Source organism: Alnus glutinosa, chromosome 11 (genome assembly GCF_958979055.1).
Source record: "Alnus glutinosa chromosome 11, dhAlnGlut1.1, whole genome shotgun sequence".
Classification (NCBI taxonomy): Eukaryota; Viridiplantae; Streptophyta; class Magnoliopsida; order Fagales; family Betulaceae; genus Alnus; species Alnus glutinosa.
The window spans coordinates 20,380,238-20,393,863 of record NC_084896.1 but is presented as its reverse complement, the minus strand read 5'-3'; the positions used below and the strand labels follow the sequence as shown (position 1 = coordinate 20,393,863).

Below are 13,626 nucleotides of genomic sequence, written 5' to 3'. Positions count from 1 at the left end.
ATTCTTTTTGGAGCCCAAGAATGGTTCTCAACCATTAGGTCAGATCAAAAGGAATTGATTGTAACGCCCCGCCTTTTGTAAGAAGGTGTAAGTGAAAAATTCGATTTCTACGTCATAGACATCATCAGAGTTAAGAATTGGTAGCGGAATTTTTTTATTTATTTTTATTTTTTTATAACAACTAGAGAATATAACACATCAAAGCTAAATAAATTACCTCTAATTGTAACTTGATGTTCTCACATAATAAATACATCATAAAATAGTAACATATATGCCATATACAACACTGTTATAAAATACCAACCATCCTGTAATAATTGTTACAGCACCAAAGAAAGATAGAAGAATGAGTCTGATGCATATAAATAAAAGGATAGACTAAGCAGGGTAGTCCATCACACCCAAGAGGCGGTAGATAGCCTCATCCACCTAAATAAAGATTCAAACAGTCTTGGTACTCTTGGTATTCCCCGTCCTCAGTCCCTGCACCATCATTCATAAGTTTGTGGATAATACCACAATTCCATATACCCATAAGTGAGTCAATTGTTTTCAATAATAATATAATTCCTGATTTATTTAAGAAATACACAATGCAATGAAGTAATGATAGTTTTATATATACAGTCTTATTTAATTAGTAACCATTTTCTTCTTGCATACCTCTAGTTATAGCCATTGCTCGGTTAACGACTTATTCTAGGAACCTATGCTCCTTCCAATTGAAGCCTATGCTTCATATATTTAAAGTCTATGCTCCTTTTATCAGGAGCCTATGCTCCGTCCAATTGAAGTCTATGCTTCATATATTTAAAGCTTATGCTTCTTTTATTAGGAGCCTAAGCTCAAAGCTTATTAGATTATGTTAGAGACCTATAAATCCAGTTTTGTTATTATTAATTCTTTCACGGAGCCTATGTTCCCACCTTTATAATTTTATATCATTGGACAGAATAACAAAATTAATATATCTAATGTCTAGTAATGTTTTAAAATATTTGAGCAGCATAACGGCGTCTTAAAAATATTCTTGTTTTCACAACAAATATATTTCAAACACTTATTTTCAACCTAATAATAAAACCATAAGCTAGGTTTATAGAGGCTCACCAAAGACTTCTAGAAAAATGGCTGAAATTGCACCCTTGCTGCATACACGAGAGAGAGAGAGAGAGAGAACTTTTTTATTTTCCTTTTAAAAGAGATGCAATTCGTGAGAGAAACTGAGAGTTTCTTTTCTTTGCTTTCTTCATTCCTACTCTTCTTTTCTTTTCTTTTTCCATCTATAGACCTAATACACGGAGAGAAAAAGAGAGAAGAGAAGAGAGAACCGAGCTTCTTTGCACTTTTGGCCCGAGACCCAAAAGAGGGGAAGCGAGTGGTTCTTTCTATTTTTTGTTTTAAAGAAAAGGAGCTGCTGTCCATAGGAAAAACAGAGAGTTTAAGAGGGATATAAGAGAGCGTTGACGCTCTTCTTGTGCTGGCCGAGTGGGTGAAAGTTAGGGAGTGAGAGTTTCTGCTGCTGCTATTTGGGTCTTGCTACCGTGAAGACAGAGAGGGTTGAGACATAGTTTCTGCAACCTGTTTGCTGTAGGGAGAGCAGAAGAGGAAATGGAGAGGATATTATTTTCTTCTTTGCTTTGCTGTTTTAAAAGGAAGGGTGGCCTGCTGTTTTTCTGCAAACAGAAAAAGAGAAGAGGAAAAGAAAGTTTAAGAGAACTTTCCCTTTTCCTTTTTCTGTTACAAACCGAAGCAGAGAAAGAGTGGGGATTTCTTTGAGAGTTCTTCTCTACTGCAACCGAGAGAGAAAAAAACAGTGAGTTTTGAGAGATTGATCTTGCTGAAATTAAAAGAGAAACTGAAGGACCACAAGGACCCTTTTCCTGCAAGAGAGAAACAGAGAAGGACTTTCTTTGTTAACCTCTTTTGTTGGAAATTGAGAAACAGAAAGAGCGAGATGAAGCTTACTGTTTTCTATGAAGAACATAAACTGCTGCTGGAAGTAAGGAAAGACAAAAGAGAGGAGAGTTGTTCGGGTAACCCACTGCAACTACAGGAATTTAAAGAGAGAAATAGAGACAGACAGGAGAAGAGAAGAGCTTGTTGTTTCTGGTTTGCTATTGTATACAAAGAAGGGGATGGATTCTTTTGGGGTGCTCTTGCTGCTGCTATACCAACTGAGAGAGAAACAGAAAGGGAGAAAAGAGAGAATAGGGCTGCTACAGTTTAGCCGAGAGAAAACAGAACAATAAGGAAGAAGAAGAAGGGAATTGGCGTGAAATGTGAAGGGAGGGGTGCTCTCCTTGTAAACACAAATGGATGGCTAGGATAGCTTGATTTTGATGTGAAGAAAGGTTCTTGGGCAGCAAGTTTTGTGAGGTGTTGCATGACATGTGTGAAGAGTTAAACAGAAGAGAACCATGTGAACAAGGGAGCTGCACCTAATGGCGAGGTGTCCATGTAATCGTGAACTTGATATGAGAAAGAATCAGAGAAAGGGAAGAGAATAGAATTTCATGCGTGAAGGGCTTCACCTAGGCATATGACTCATCAAAAGAATCTTAAGTAATCATTAACCTTATCATATTTCTTATCTATAACTATCCTTAATTTCTAACTTAGAGAACTTAACTAGTACTTAACATCTAACTAAACAATTAATTTGCTATAGCCTTCATAACTTTTAAAAGCTGAAAATTAAGGGGATAAGTTCATGGATGGACAAAATCATCAATGGGTAATGATGATTTTGATAAAAATCAAAGGCCCAATAATTAATAATGATATATACGAATTTTCATCCAAAACAAGGGTATTATGTTTCGTAGGTTTTTTTGTGCCCTTAATGAAGTTCAAAAATTACAAAATTCGAAAGGTAGATAAAAGACTTCGAATAGAGCTTCCTAGTTTTTGAATCAACTAAAATGGAGTTCGTTTGATTTTATTTCCGTCATTCCAAAGTTTAAGGTCTGTTTGAATTTTTATCAAATTGAAACTATAAACGCTTCTTAATTAATGGATTTATTTTTTTTCCTAAATATTCATATTTATTCTTGTGCCTTATATTAGGTCTTAAATTCTAATTTAAGACGTCTTATTTTATGTCTTAAAATATGGAGCATTACATCCCTCCCCCTTAACGGAATTTTGTCCTCGAAATTCGTAAACTATGCTTCGCATAAAGTTTACCCTAAAAGAAAACTTAATTTTTAAGTTTTTTACTTAGTGACACAAATTTTAAGTGTAATCTCTAATAGGTCATTCCATCCTTAATCATCTAAAAATATCTTGAGAAAAAAATGATGTAAGAAAATAATGTATATTTTCTTTCTATCAATCATCTCCTCATAATTTTAATTACTAGTGTCTTTTATCTTATTCTCTTTTATTGAAATTTCATCTATCATTCTTAGGAGTGAATCTTATTCATGAACTAAAGTCTCAACTTCAACAGGTGATCGTTCTTAATTGTCCAAAAGGGTGTAAGAAAATAACATCTTTATTTTCTCAATTCTTTATCTAGGTACAACATTTAATATAGTACTATGATCTATTTTATGGGTTCGACTCATCGATTAAAGCATGTATGGTACTAACCTTATATGGTACCATGGTCTTTTATTCGTTCTGTCATCAACACTAATGTCCTAAGTAACTAGAACATTGATTCAATTTAGGGAAAAATACAATTTAGCTCTCCAAACTACAACAATTTCTTCGGATGTTTCCCCAAACTACCAAAGCTTGCACTTTGGCCTCCCAAACTACCAAAACCTTTGAAAAAGACCCATTTTGACAAAATATCCCCATAATACTTGTGCCACGTGTCATTTTTCAATTAACAAATTAAAAAAATTAAAAACTAAAAAAAACTAACATTTTTATTTTTTATTTTTAAAAAAAATTGCAATCGACCGGAGAACGTACTATTTCTTTCCAGCATCATCATTGGGCACGATGCTCGCCTATAGCTCGGCAAACTCGTCCCTGCCTCTCCGAATGCAGATATGGCTAATTTCCTATCATTCGATGTATATGATATTGATCTTTTAAAGATTATGAATTATTTCAATCTGAATTTTGTTTTGTTACAAACGACGAACAAGTCTATCATCGTTGTGGAAGACCTCGATTGGTTTTTGTCGAAGAAATCAATGGTTGTGAGCTTGTTTGTTGATGTTCATATCCATTTTCCTCTTTGTGATTTTTTGGCATTCAAAACGTTGGCCATAGCCACTTAGGACTTAAGGATCACAAGATTTTCTCTCAGGTGGAGGATATTTTCTAGACTAGGGCGAGCTTAAGCTTAGTCGAGATTAGCGAGCTGATGATTGCAAATCGAAACTCGTCGAGTTGGGCTATAAGACGGTGATCGAAGAGGTGTTAGGAAGATCAGCTCGCGGTTGGGAAATAACGCCACCCTAAACACCCATTTTTTTTCAAAAAAAAAGAAAAGAAAAGAAAAGAAAAGAAAAAAGAAATAAAATTTTTTCGTTTTTGAATTTTTTTGAATTTTTGAATTTTTTGAATTGAAAAATGACACATGACAGGGGTATTATAGAGATATTTCTCCAAAATGGGTATTTTTCAAAGATTTTGGTAGTTTTGGGGACCAAAGTGCAAGTCTTGGTAGTTTTGGGGGTCATCTGAAAAAAGTGAAGTAGTTTGGAAGGCTAAATTGCATTTTTCTCTTCAATTTAACTATCATCAATTAATCCTTTGAGTAATATGGCATATCACTGTGTCACTGCACCATCTACGAGAGTAGTTACTATAATAGGAAGCAAGTCTCATTTGCTAAAAGTATTTACCATTAGCAACACAAACTACATTTTGCTTCCCTATTCAAATAAACTCTACAATAACTTCTCTTATCCTTTCCTTATATGATTTAAATATTTCTTAAATTAAATGTTAGGAGAAAGTGAGAGGAAAGAAAAAGACTTTTACATTAAAATTATGTTAACGGAAGCAAAAGTGCTACCCTGGATTTAGGGTATCACATTTGGTTCCCTTATTAATAGGAAACACTAAGAGAGTTTGTTGCATATAATTTTTAAGAGTTTTTCCTAAATTTAAAGAAGCTACTATTAGTACTCTAAGCCACTTCAAATTAGAGTAGGATCCTCTTTATTTCATGTGATCAGAATTTGTTATTACATTTAACAGCGTACGTAATGCCACATCATTTTATTTTTTTAAAAAATATATGTTAATATCCTAATAATAAAAAAAAATTGATACTATCTTTGTCCCTTCTAATTGGAGCTCCAAACTAATTTAATACCGTTGCAGAAAGTATATTCATTGACATGACTCTTGAGTAAGCAAGCTGGTCAAGGCCAGGCAGTAAATTAAACTAATTATTTAAAAAAAAAATAAAAAATTAGGTCTTCTGATTCATGTAGAAATAAATAAAAAAGAAAGAAAGAAAAATAATAGAGGGTCCTTACTCCATAGTCTACACGGGTGCTATAGACTTTAGACTCTAGGATTATTTTATAGACGACTACATTTAAGAAGATTAAAAAGTCTTCGGGGTTGTTGAACATTAAATACGTACCTTTAATTTATAAAAAAAACTACATTTAGGATCTAAATTTTTATCTTATTTCCATTTAATCTTTAGGTTCCAAATATTAATATCATATCATTAAGCGCCAAATATGATTTTCAATCCATCACAAAGTTCACGGGATTGTTATGTTGTGTGTATATATATATATATTATGAAATTTATATTTAAGGTAGAAAACACATTAACATGTATATTATTTACACTCTAAAACATTTTGAGCAATGCTTAAACAAAAATGAAAAATGAAAAACCAGAAAGTGATAATATAGGAGAAAAATTGAACACTTAATCAAACAATAAGAATTCCAAGTTAAGTGTAACTCTTACCAATTTAGCATGTATGCGAAAGTGATGCGGATGGAGGAGCTACATCGTATGAGGTAGACAATGATGAATTGGTGTGAGTATTGCTTGAATATGGATTCCGTCCTCCCTCATAGTTACTAGAACTTCTGGAAATAGAAAGTGTCATTGCTTGTCTATTCACTACTGGAGCAAGATGTGTTGGCCCCAGCATATATGATGAGAGAATAGGCAATGGAGTCTCAAAATTGAGAACATGAATTGTTTCCCTTATTGAAGGCCTAAGGTTTCGATCAGGATGAGCACACCAAAGCCCAACAATCATCAAGCGCTCCATTTCTTGCTCATCAAAATCTCCACCCAGCCTTGGGTCAGCTGCTTCAAGTACCTTTCCTATTCCATAGAGCTCTCGAACCAACTCCACCAAGACTACTTGATCTTGAGGGGCATTGGCGTTGATTGGTTTTCTTCCGCAAGCAATCTCTAAAGCGACAATTCCAAAACTATAGACATCTGACTCCTTGCTAGCATTACCGGTTGTGACACATTCAGGAGCCATGTAGCCCATGGTGCCCGCCAAAACAGTGGTTTGTGACCCTTTCACATGGTCCACAAGCCTAGCTAATCCAAAATCTCCAAGCTTAGCATTGAAGTTTGAATCAAGCATAATGTTGCTCGATTTTATATCCCTATGTACCACGCATTGTTCCCATTCCTCGTGCAAGTAAAGCAATGCTGACGCTAATCCTTGAGCAACTTTGTACCTCGTTGCCCATATCAATAAGCTTTCTTATGTAAAAAGATATGAATCTAAACTTCCATTGGGCATGAACTCATAGACAAGTAAGAGTTCTCCTCTTTCATGGCACCAGCCAATGAGTTGCACCAAATTCCTATGTCTCAATCGACTAATAATTTTAACTTCCGATGCACACTCTTTTATCCCCTGTTTAGACCCTTTTGACACCCTCTTAACGGCAACGAAAGAGTTTGAATCCCTTAAAAATCCTCTATAAACCCCACCAAATCCACCCTGGCCTAGCTTCTCTTCCTCACTAAAATTATTCGTGGCATGAGCCAATTCTTGAAATGAGAACCTCTTTGGTCCTATTCCCCTTTGGAATTCGTCGTCCATGCAGCTATCAAGGGCAAGATCCTCTTCGGTGTGACTCCTACTCCTCTTCCACATGTAAAATAGAATTAAAGCCAACCCACAAAACAAAAAAGACCCTCCAACACCCAACCCCATGGCTAATCCAAATCTGTTGTTTTTCTTTTGGTTGGGGGCCGGATCCGGATTCGGGCTCGGGCTCGGACTGGTTGCCACTATTGGTTTGGTTATATTAGTATCTTCCAAAGTTGAATTAAAATACCATGTGCAGATGGTATGCATTGCAGGAGAAGCTCCTGTTGCGGCTGAGAATCCAAAAGTTACCCATTTAGGCAGGTGATCTCTCAAATCAACTTGATAAGAAAGAGACTGCTCTACCGTAGAATTGTTTATAAAACCAGTGAGAAGAAGACTCAAATTATGAGAAGTAGAATTATAAGTAATCCAAGCTTCATTGATTAGCCCTTGAGTAATAGAAGTATTACTCCACCACCCCTGCCACGACACATTAGCAACAGATTTCATGGAGTTTATATCAATACCTAGATGTGCGCTGGGCCACCCGAGCGAAATCGGCGGATCCCATGGTATGTTTGGATAGATGTCAAACTCCACAGCGACAAAAGGATTGTCCGTCGAGTTTAGTAGTTGGTCATCGTTAGTGAGACCTAGAGAGCTACCACTCGTGGCATTATTAGGAACTACTGTTGAACCAGTGGCGTTAGGTGCAAGGAAGAACGCAAGCCCATCTCCGTAATTAGTATTCTTTCGCGAATCAATGACAAAAGAAAAATGGGTAGTGAAATCTGTGAGGCTTCCAGATGCCTTGTCCCACAGGTGCATGGGACTGGCATACGTGGCTCGACCAAAAGACCCCGTCACGACCTTGTTGTTGGTGAGTTGGATGACTTGGCCTTCAGCAAAAGCTCTGTCATATTTTATACGGGAGTCACTAGAAGTGAAATTGGGGAAGTTGAAGGATATAGCATTGGTAACTGGGCTTTGTACTGAGAAGAAATTGGTGATCATCAAGAGATAAAAGAGGCTTAGGGACTTCGGAAAAATGAAATGTTCGATTTTGAAGTTGTAAGAAGCCATGGTTGGAGCTTGAAATTGCAGATTGTAATGGAAAAAGCTAAAATATATAGAGTGGAAGTACTCTAAAAGAAAGTCTTCTAAGACAAAAGTCTCATTAACGGGAATCAAGCCGTAGATTATGTATAGGGAGACCGATAGGCTGAAACGGGAGTCACGAGACTCAAGTCAAGTCGTACATTATGTATTCAGTCGGAAGGGAGTGCGTGTGAGGAAATTCTCCGGGACTCGGTCGTGATTTGAACTTGGAAGGAAGGTTGGGTCATGATTTGACTCGGCTCTGTTTGAACGTGAACGTGCCCTTCCACCTTCTTTGACGCGCACTGATGGACAAATTTTGGCAGGAGGGCTGAAAAAATTAAGGGTCTGTTTGTGTTTGATAAGTAATTGTGTTGTAGAATATTTGTATGTTGTATAGTAAAAAGTGATTGATATGATATAAAATTTGAGAATGTTTTATAAAAAAGTGAAAAAAAATTTATTTTGCAATGAGTTTTTTTGTTTGAATAGTAATAAAATATGATTGGTGTGATATAAAAAGTGTAAAAAAGTTAGAATGCTTTTTATTTGATTTTTTTGAAAGAAGTGAAAAGAAAAAGAGGGAGAATTAGGAATAGTTTGTAAAACATGCCCCAAGTCATTTTCCAAGATAAGACTGGCCTTTTTTTTTTTTCTTTTTTTTCTTTTTTTTTCTATTTTACCCCTGATATGAAAAAAAAATCAGCAGCTTAAACAATTGTATATAAGGGTAGAATGGGTAAAAAAAAAGAGAGCATGTATTTTGCCCGATAAAAACAGGCTTTTTTTTACCCATTTTACCCTTGGCAGGATAAAAAAATTGTGCAATATAAACGATGTGTACAGGGATAAAATGGAAAAAATGGCTGTCCTATCGAGAAAAATTCAACCTCGTGTCAAAAGCCTGTCCTATCAGTGCGCCTCAAGGAAGAGGGAAGGGGAAGGAGATATCAAACAAGGCCACAATGTAACATGAAAAGCTAAAATAGAGTGGAAGTACTTAATAAGAGAGAAGCCAACCATTATACATCTTCAAATTAACACGGTAAACATTAGCAGATTTGGCTTACGATGCCCTAAAAGAACACAACAGATTATGCTGTAATTATTTTTAAAGTTCAAATTTAATATTTTTTTTTATTTTTTATTTTTATTTTTTAGTCCACACAAGAGGGAAAAAATAATTCGAACTAGTGACATTCGCTTTATGAGGAGTGGTCTCCAGCCGATTGAGCTACCTCTTGAAGACCAAATTTAATTTTACTTGTTTTCTTTTCGATCTCATGAAACTCTTGAAATTAAATTTTGATTATTGAAACAATTATATACTACAAAAAAAAAAAATGACACTTCCTGGCATTTAAAAAATGCCAGGAATGCATCAATAAATGCCAGGAAACAAGTTCCTGACATTTGATTCCTGGCAGTTGCATCTACCACAATTGCAGTGTCTGGAAATGTATAGTTACTGGCATATGTGATATATGCCAGAATATCTTGGCACAAAAATTATTGCCAGGATTGAACCAACAAGCGCCAGGAAATAATTCCTGGCGCATTGTTGCACCCTCTGGCGCATGCCCATGCGCCAAAGGGTGCAACAAACCCACTGGCGCATGCCCATGCGCCAGGAAGCATTTTGTTTTGGGCATGCGCCAGTTTTATTTAATATATTAAAAAAATTGGTTATACGGTAATTTGTATTTTTCTGGCCAGTAATTTGTATTTTTCTGGCTAGTGCAGGGTTAGTAAAACTATAACATTCTTCAGAAACAAACAATTAAAGAATATATGAGCTAAGAAGTTATCTGGTGCAAACAAATGTCATAAAATTGAGTCAACATGAATTAAATTAGGATTCAGCATCACTTCATTCGATTCAAAAAATCCAACAGACTCGATCAAACAAAAAAGACAAGCATCAGTCATTGCCACCCAACCCTAAACATTTTGACAACCAACCACCACTTGATCACGACACAGGTTTTCCCCCTTTACATCCACCAAAATGCCAAAGGCATCCAAGCTCTTACTTCCAAAGCTATGTCACAGTAATACTACATATGAAATGATCAGGAATGATAAACTTTGACTACCACGATAGAGATAGGCCCTGCAGACTTAGAATCACCCACAACATTCCTTAACTCTTCACCAGTGTACTACTCTCGCTGGCAGCACAACCCAATTCACCACTCCAAGCACCAGCATTGTCAAAACATAACACATCTGACTCATTTCCATAGGCTGGAAGTGGAGCAAGCTTATTCCCACCATCTGCCCATGCACCACGGCCAGTGCCTCTGATATTCTGCTCAACATGTGAAACCATTTCCTTGAATTTGTGTCCTGTTGCTTGTAATAGAAGCTACGATGGTCAAGTGATATGTGATAGCTCTTAGAATAAATTTCAGCCCAGACTTCATTAAAATCAGAACGACACCTAGCCCACTCTTGTTTCTGCTTCAAGCGCGTTAGTATAACTGGCAAAGCAAGAAGATTCTTCTTCAACACATCCATCACATCAAGCCCATGGTCACCATATAAACGTTCAATGCACCTGAGATTCAGTGCTGCAAAATTCAGTGCTGGAATTTTGTTGGTTATTAATCAAGCTATAACCTGTGAAGTGTTCCTTGATACGAATTGGATCATCTGTTTTCAATGTATCATTGTTGATTTTTTCCAATAGTTCTTCTACACGCTTGGTTGTTCCATTCACAGACTCTAACAACATGTCCAGTTCGAACCTGACAGCAGGATTGCAAAAAGGTCACTAACTGCGATACTACTGCAATTAATTCAAGCAAATTGATAGTGATGTGGGGGAAAAAAGAGGTGAAAAACAGGGAATGTATTAACCCCTGATAGAGCTCCAACCCAATACATGTACCACTAACTACACTGAATCAAGGATTCATGTAGGGAAAATCCTGCTGAGTGCACAGATTCCTCTTAGCCTCTGAATCTTCAACCTTCAAGAAGAAACTAGCATCAATGTAATTAACGTGATTCCTTGGAAAAAGATATGAGTCTACATTTCCTACCATACACTTTTCAGCATCTTTCATAAATAGAATGAAAGGTGAGCTTCTGCTTTCGCTAGTTACAACCTGAGAAAAATATGTTATTAAGTCATCAAGAAGATGATGAAAAAAAGAAGCACAAAACAGGGAGAAAAAAAGCTACCTCAAACAAAGTGTTAATAAGTAACTTGTCCAAGTCTTCCGAGCCCGTGTCCAAACGAAGATCAGTAACTGTGTGTGCGTATGTGTGTGTGTGTGTGTGTGTGTGTGTGAAAAAGAGAGAGAGAGAGAGAGAGAGAGAGAGAGATTCAATATAGAGCAATATCCCCTAAAATAACAAACATCATACACAAATCTTGATAAACTAATTACTTAAACAAATTCATAAACAAATTCACAAATTCATAGATGATGGCTTAAGGCCCATCCAACTACTTTCTCTGCACCTGCAATACAATACAAATAGATTAAAAGGTTAAAATAAAACATACTAAAACTGGCAAACCATCTTGTCTAGATATTAATAAAATAGAGCATACTTTCATTTGTAAGTGTTTGGTCCTTAATGCATAATATCTCAAGTCCTTCACATTCCATCCCACTCCGACCAAGAACCTACACATATTAACCGTAAACATTAGTATCATTTGCAGAAACCCCATTTTCAACCATAGACCAATGCACAAAGTTCAACACAGTAACACTCATGCAGAATGCTCCCTGTGCATTCCACATACTAATTAACACCTAAACAAGGTTTTCAAAATTCAACTTTTGTATCACTTATTAGAAATGTTAACTGACTAATGTACCTATCTATCAAGTGATTTTAAACTAAGTATTAAAAGCAACTACAATGCTTGATGCTCTAATATGTAAGTAGCGAAAATTACTCACAGTCAGCAGGTGATTTAGATTTCCTTTCATTTTGAGGGCCATACACAATTGAAACATTGAGTGCCTTTTGCCTTTTTGACTTTGTCGGCAGATTATAATAGATGAAATATCTGAAGTTGGTAACAAATAGTGATGCGTTAAAGCAAAAAAAAAAAAAAAAAAAAAAAAAAAAAAAAAAAAAACAGAAAAAGGGAGCAACGTACTGTATCATCTTGAGTTGATTTCCAAAAAAAAAATAAAAAATGAAACATTGAGTGCCTTTTGCCTTTTTGACTTTGTCGCCAGATTATAATAGATGAAATATCTGAAGTTGGTAACAAATAGTGATGCGTTAAAGCCAAAAAAAAAAAAAAAAAAAAAAAAAAAAAAAAAAAAAAAATCAAAGCTAACACCCGTATATATACAGAGCAAACACCCAATCTATGTAAACCCAAAACAAACTATACAACGAAATCATGTCCAAATGCCAAGCAACAGGGACTATAACCCCTTTTGTTCTAATGTTTATAAAACATGTGCATCTTCTATGTATAACGAAAAATTAACCAAAACAAATGAACCCAATCCAAACGAAAATATAGGGGTTTTCACAAATGAGCTAGCCTCCAACAATTATTACACCTAATTGAACTAAAATCCACTACATTCACTAAACAAATTCAACCGTATTCACTAAACGAAAATATAGGGGTTTTCATAAGTTGAAATCTACCGAAGAATCCATGCACAGAAAATTGAAGCTAAAGAAACACACCTACTGATTAGAGGGAGGCGAGCTGGTGGGCTGGCGGCGTCGATCAACGATGGTGGAGCGGATTTCAGGAGGAGATTTGTGAGAGAGCAGTAGTGAAATTTTTTTGTGAGAGACAGATATATGCATTTATATAAGAAAACTGATATATACTTGATCGAAAGAGAGAGAGAGAGATCGAGGTCTTGCACGTTCGCGCGTGTTATTCAAAAAAATAAAAAAAAATAAAACAAACAAACAAACAAACAAACTTGATAAGGAAGCAGGTTTTTTTTTTTTTCAGCGTCCCGCGCGATTTTCACTCCTTGGGAAAAATGATTTCCTGGCACATACTCATATGCCAGAAAAGAGACCACCATTATATTCTGGCAATTCTTATTTCATTAATTGCATAAGAATTTATGCCAGGCTTTTTAATAAAATTTTTTGGCATATTTTAAATATGCCAGCAACCTTTTGCAAAGCTGGCGTTTTTTATAAACACCAGCATTTAAAATGCCATTAATGTTATTTTTTTTTTGTAGTATATAACATAAACGCTGTATGTTTTTTATGGCACCTAAACCAAATTTGAAGCTATCCAAAGAAAAAAGAAAATCTTAAATTGTTACTTTCGATACACCTATGTCACATATTTATATATGAAAGAGAGTAGTGTACGTTAAAACAACAATACATTTTTGACTGCTTAAAAGAAAAAAAATATTTGCGTAGGTAGGTAGGTAAACATAACTATACCTCTGATCAATTGGATGTGATAGCTATAAATGTAGAAACAAGTTGGGATGTGATAGATATAAATTTCCACGATCAAATTCAATGGAAGATAAAGGAATAGGTGTAA

At 35.6% G+C, this 13,626-nt stretch overlaps 1 protein-coding gene, 1 long non-coding RNA gene and 1 pseudogene across 3 annotated transcripts; all 3 read right to left on the bottom strand.

The window, feature by feature from the left end:
• Window positions 1–228: 228 nt before the first annotated feature.
• On the bottom strand, window positions 229–2,358 carry LOC133882793 (uncharacterized). Its single transcript, XR_009902725.1, has 3 exons — window positions 1,972–2,358; window positions 1,114–1,886; window positions 229–486 (listed from the first exon to the last, which is right to left on the bottom strand). It is a non-coding gene; the product is annotated as an uncharacterized LOC133882793 (long non-coding RNA).
• A 3,554-nt stretch (window positions 2,359–5,912) lies between these two features.
• On the bottom strand, window positions 5,913–8,093 carry LOC133881204 (L-type lectin-domain containing receptor kinase IX.1-like; annotated as a pseudogene).
• Window positions 8,094–9,982: 1,889 nt separating this feature from the next.
• Window positions 9,983–11,422, bottom strand: LOC133880911 (paired amphipathic helix protein Sin3-like 3). 2 transcript variants are annotated; one of them, XM_062319870.1, is made up of 4 exons: window positions 11,298–11,422; window positions 11,156–11,221; window positions 10,731–11,083; window positions 9,983–10,681 (listed from the first exon to the last, which is right to left on the bottom strand). In XM_062319870.1, exons 3-4 carry the CDS (start codon window positions 10,843–10,845, stop codon window positions 10,260–10,262), a joined length of 537 nt encoding a protein of 178 aa, XP_062175854.1. In that variant the 5' UTR covers window positions 10,846–11,083; window positions 11,156–11,221; window positions 11,298–11,422; the 3' UTR covers window positions 9,983–10,259. The 2 variants fall into 2 exon arrangements, with proteins under 2 accessions (XP_062175854.1, XP_062175856.1); XM_062319872.1 differs by having other exon boundaries at window positions 10,731–11,076.
• Between the last annotated feature and the right edge of the window lie 2,204 nt (window positions 11,423–13,626).

Coding starts and splice junctions, on each gene's coding strand:
- LOC133880911 (XM_062319870.1), bottom strand. CDS start 10,845: ATGTTGTTAGAGTCTGTGAATGGAACAACCAAGCGTGTAGAAGAACTA. Junction 10,682..10,730: donor TATCAAGGAACACTTCACAG/GTTATAGCTTGA, acceptor TGAATTTTGCAG/CACTGAATCTCAGGTGCATT.